Raw genomic sequence first — 4,470 nt, forward strand, 5'->3', positions numbered from 1 at the left:
CTGCTGAAGGTTATAATTCTACTTCTGCTGTTCTGGCTTCCCTTTTTTAAAGAAAAATTGCATATGAATGAACACAATTTTCATGTTATACTGCCATCATTCCCTTACTCACCAGCCACATATTGATACATGTGTTGTAGCAAAACAGGAAGTACTATCATTTTACCATTTTACAGATGAGGGAACTGAGGTAAAGAAAGAGTAAAGAAATTTGTTTAAATTCATATATTAAATAGCAAAGCCAAGATTTGAATCTAGGTAATCTGACTTCACAACCGTACCTTTAACCACTGTGCTCTACAGAGAGAAAAGATAAGGAAACTTAAGAGGATGCAGTCTTTTGATGAAAAGTCTTGACTCTCACAGAAGTTTTTACATAGATTTGGATCACAGGTACTACTATTAACTTTGAGGTCAAATGATTGTGCTCAGGGGATTATTTTAACAACAGCCTAAGAGATCTTTTGGGCTTTAAGACCTTCAATCTCCTTTCTGTTCAAATGAGAGAAGACTCACAAGAGAAGTTGTTCAAAAAATCCAAGAGTGCTAGCATGAGAGTTCTCTTTGCTGCCAACATGAATTTCAGTTAGAATCAGTAAAAAACAAATCTGTCATGAGAAAGAGGTAAACAGTTTGTGTCTGAAGAATTGAATATAAGTTCTGCTAGAATCAATCCTGACTGTCCACAACATGAGTGTTTTCAGGAAGATATCTGTCTCTGGTTGTTTCTGACTTGTATTAGTTGAGCTCTGCTGATCTTATTGGAACAACTCCAAACATTATTAAAGTCAGCCCTTGAGGAAATGAGCATTTTAAAATTATTTGAAGTTTCATTACAAGTCCCTTTGGCAAAGGCTCATTTTTAATTTAACTGAAAGTAAAGTAGAATTATTTTAGTGATTAAAGAAATTAATGAAACAAGGCAATGCTTATATACAGAACACCATCAAACCCTCCCTAAGCTAAAATATCTAATGGTTCTCTCTGGACTGTGTTTTTTTCCCACAAACTTGCCTTGAATCCACACCATCTACAGTTTTCCACCACTTGCTATGATGGACAGTTGACCTGTCAGTTTATATCAGTGTTTCTCAACCTTTTCTTCATTATTATCCCTAAAGAGAAAATTTTCTCTAATATAAAAAAATTAAATACCAAAGAATAAGATTTTGGTGGGTAAGGATAAGCTTTGGAGGTCCACAAACCATTGTACTATGTAAAAGTTTTTGATCCCCAGGAACGAAGTCTCACCCCTTAGAGGCAATATCATCCTCGTTGAGATTGCATGATCTCTACCTCTGCCCACGTTGTGACTTAGACTGGCTCCTTTCTTTCCTCTTAGTCTGTCTTTCAGTTTTCCCAAGCTTAGCACACATTCACTACCTCCAGAGTCATCCACAGCTCATTTCATCCTCCTGTAATTGCTGCTTTGATTGAATTTTGTAGGTTGAGTAATATTATCATAGATTCCTGCAATATTTCTTTGTAACTGTTCCGATATTTCTACTATGTATGTTTTCTTGCTGGTGAGATTGAAGATAAACATGGTCTAGTTTGTTTGTTTGTTTGCTAACAAGCAATGACTTGCAAGTGAATAATCACAAAAACATGAAAGATTTTTGGTATTTTGAGGGAATGGCAAGAATGTGGGTTTGAATAGTGGAAGATGAGATTGGAACAGTAATTTGAGGCCAGATTGTTATGGTTGCTTTTGGATGTTGTGATTGCATCTCCTTTTCTAATTTTAAGACACCTAAATATTAGATTTAAAGGAGATAAAATTGAAATAAAAAATTACTAATGGAACCAAAAAAAGTGTGAACAATTTGTAGTCAAATAATGTGTCACTTATATTAGTCAAGTAAATTTATAAGTTTAGGGCTTCCCTGGTAGCGCAGTGCTTGAGAGTCCGCCTGCCGATGCAGGAGACGCGGGTTCGTGCCCCGTTTCGGGAAGATGCCACATGCCGTGGAGCGGCTGGGCCCGTGAGCCATGGCCGCTGAGCCTACGCGTCCGGAGCCTGTGCTCCGCAAATGGGAGAGGCCACAACAGTGAGAGGCCCGCATAACGCAAGAAAAAAAAAAAAAAAAAAAAAAAATATTTATAAGTTTACCTGTGATAATTCTAGTGATAAAATCTAATTGAGAAGTTTATAATCATACATAAAAATAAAGTCATTGCAGTATTATTTCTAGATGTTGCCTTTATGTCTTAGTACTATAGACATATTCATTTAGGTTCTCTTCAGTGCTCTCTACTTTTAATTACAGGATGTGAAATTGACAGCAAGCAATGATGATTATTATTTTGTATTTGAAGATTACTTATATCAGGTAAGTTGAAAAATTAAAATATGTAATGTTCTTGCTTTAAGTTCTCTACCTCAGGATACTTTAGAAGATATATCTTTTATTAACTGAATCTTCCTGAAATCCACTATGTTTATTTTTTATCTAATTAAATGTTCTAAGTTTGGGATAAGGTTAATTTTTGTTCTTACATGGGACTAGGTAGGAGAATAAGAGCTACATATCTGCTCCAACCAGGAGAGGTATATGCACAGATTTTTTTTTTTTATACATGTATCAACTCTCTTTTACATTTTATTCCCATATAGGTCATTTCAGAGTATGAGTAGAGTTCTCTGTGCTGTACAGTAGGTTCTTATTAGTTATCTGTATATATATATAGTAGTGTATATATGTCAATCCCAGTCTCCTAATTTATCCCTCCCCCCCCCGTAACCATAAGTTTGTTTTCTACATCTGTGACTCTATTTCTCTTTTGTAAATAGGTTCATTTGTACCTTTTTTTTTTTTAGATTCCACATATAAGCAATATCATATGATATTTGTCTTTGTCTGACTGACTTCACTCAGTATGACAACCTCTAGGTCCATCCATGTTGCTGCAAATGGCATTATTTCATTCTTTTTTTACGGCTGAGTAATATTCCATTGTATATATGTACCACATCTTCTTTATCCTTTCCTCCCTCAATGGACATTTAGGTTGCTTCCAAGTCCTGGCTGTTGTAAATAGTGCTGTAATGAACATTGGGGTATGTGTATCTTTTCGAATTATGGTTTTCTCCAGATATATGCCCAGGAGTGGGATTGCTGGATCATATGGTAACCCTATTTTTAGTTTCTTAAGGAACCTCCATACTGTTCTCCATAGTGGCTGTACCAATTTACATTCCCAACACAGTGTAGGAGGGTCCCCTTTTCTCTACACCCTCTCCAGCATTTATTGTTTGTAGAGTTTTTGATTAGGCACGGATTCTTAAATTGAATGTCCAGTTCATATTTCAGTCATCCCAAGACGTTCAGAGAAAGCATTTTACATGGTAGTTTTCTATTAAAGGCCTTGAATAAATAATTAAATGTTTTGAAATCAGTTTGAAGCATTGTGATTACTCTTTGATCATTTCATATGCTGATATTGTGGGTGTTTGGATTTACCTAGGTCTTTTTCATATCTACTAAAAGAGAAACATCTTATCACAAATAGGAAATAGGAAATTTATGTAGAATTGCTTAAATAATACTTTTTTTTAAAGATCACACACACATAGATAGATAGATAGATAGAAGATTAATAATTTGATTTTGAGTGAATGTCAACATGTGTCATGGAGAAAATATCTAGATTCCACATGACAATTTCTGCTTCATTAAATGTAAATCAGTCCCAACTGTCTGGATTAGCAGGTTTCTAATTGGTAATAGTGGTGGTAGTTGTGTGTCTGTTTAAGAAAAGAGTTAAATAAGATTCTCTCAAGAAGGTTTAATTAACCATATATTCCAAGAACTAAATTCCAACGATTTTATAATAAAATTTATTTATAAAGCTAAAATTTGAAATAACCCTGGAAACAATTTTAAGGAAGTTTCAGTGATTTTAAATGTGCCATTAATTTTTTTAATTTTAAAAAACAGTAAAGATTTAAAATCCCATTCTTTAACATAATTAAAAGTTGGAAAATACAAAAATCTAAAAGTTTATTTACTTATCTAGCTAATATGTAGCCTGGTACCTAATTCTTAGTACTCAGTAAAATTTTCAATGTACAGTAAAGTTAATGCTTCATTTACATATTAATGTTTGTTTCCATACTTAAGAAATATTGAGTGGAAATGATTAGTTTTGGTATTGTATCATAAGGAGGTCCACAGAACCATCCCTAGCAGAAGAATCAAAATCAGTGAAAATTATTTAAAAAACAAAAATATTTAAAGTATCTGAGGCTTCCCTGGTGGCTCAGTGGTTGAGAGTCCGCCTGCCGATGCAGCGGACACAGGTTCGTGCCCTGGTCCGGGAAGATCCCACGTGCCACGGAGCGGCTAGGCCCGTGAGCCATGGCCGCCGAGCCTGCGCGTCCGGAGCCTGTGCTCTGCAACAGGAGAGACCACAACAGTGAGAGGCCCATGTACTGCAAAAAAAAAAAAAAAAAAAAAAAAAAAAAAA

General features: G+C 34.9%; 1 protein-coding gene across 2 annotated transcripts in view; it reads left to right on the forward strand.

Moving 5' to 3' along the window:
• TBC1D19 (TBC1 domain family member 19) overlaps positions 1–4,470 on the forward strand; it is a 160,685-nt gene that overhangs the window by 105,851 nt on the left and 50,364 nt on the right. For both annotated transcript variants that reach the window (XM_007448810.1, XM_007448811.1), the window contains one exon: positions 2,271–2,333. In XM_007448810.1, the coding sequence (XP_007448872.1) occupies positions 2,271–2,333 (63 nt within the window). The remainder of the gene's footprint in view (positions 1–2,270; positions 2,334–4,470) is intronic.

The sequence above is a fragment of the Lipotes vexillifer genome, unplaced genomic scaffold, assembly GCF_000442215.2.
Source record: "Lipotes vexillifer unplaced genomic scaffold, Lipotes_vexillifer_v1.1 scaffold100, whole genome shotgun sequence".
Classification (NCBI taxonomy): domain Eukaryota; kingdom Metazoa; phylum Chordata; class Mammalia; order Artiodactyla; family Lipotidae; genus Lipotes; species Lipotes vexillifer.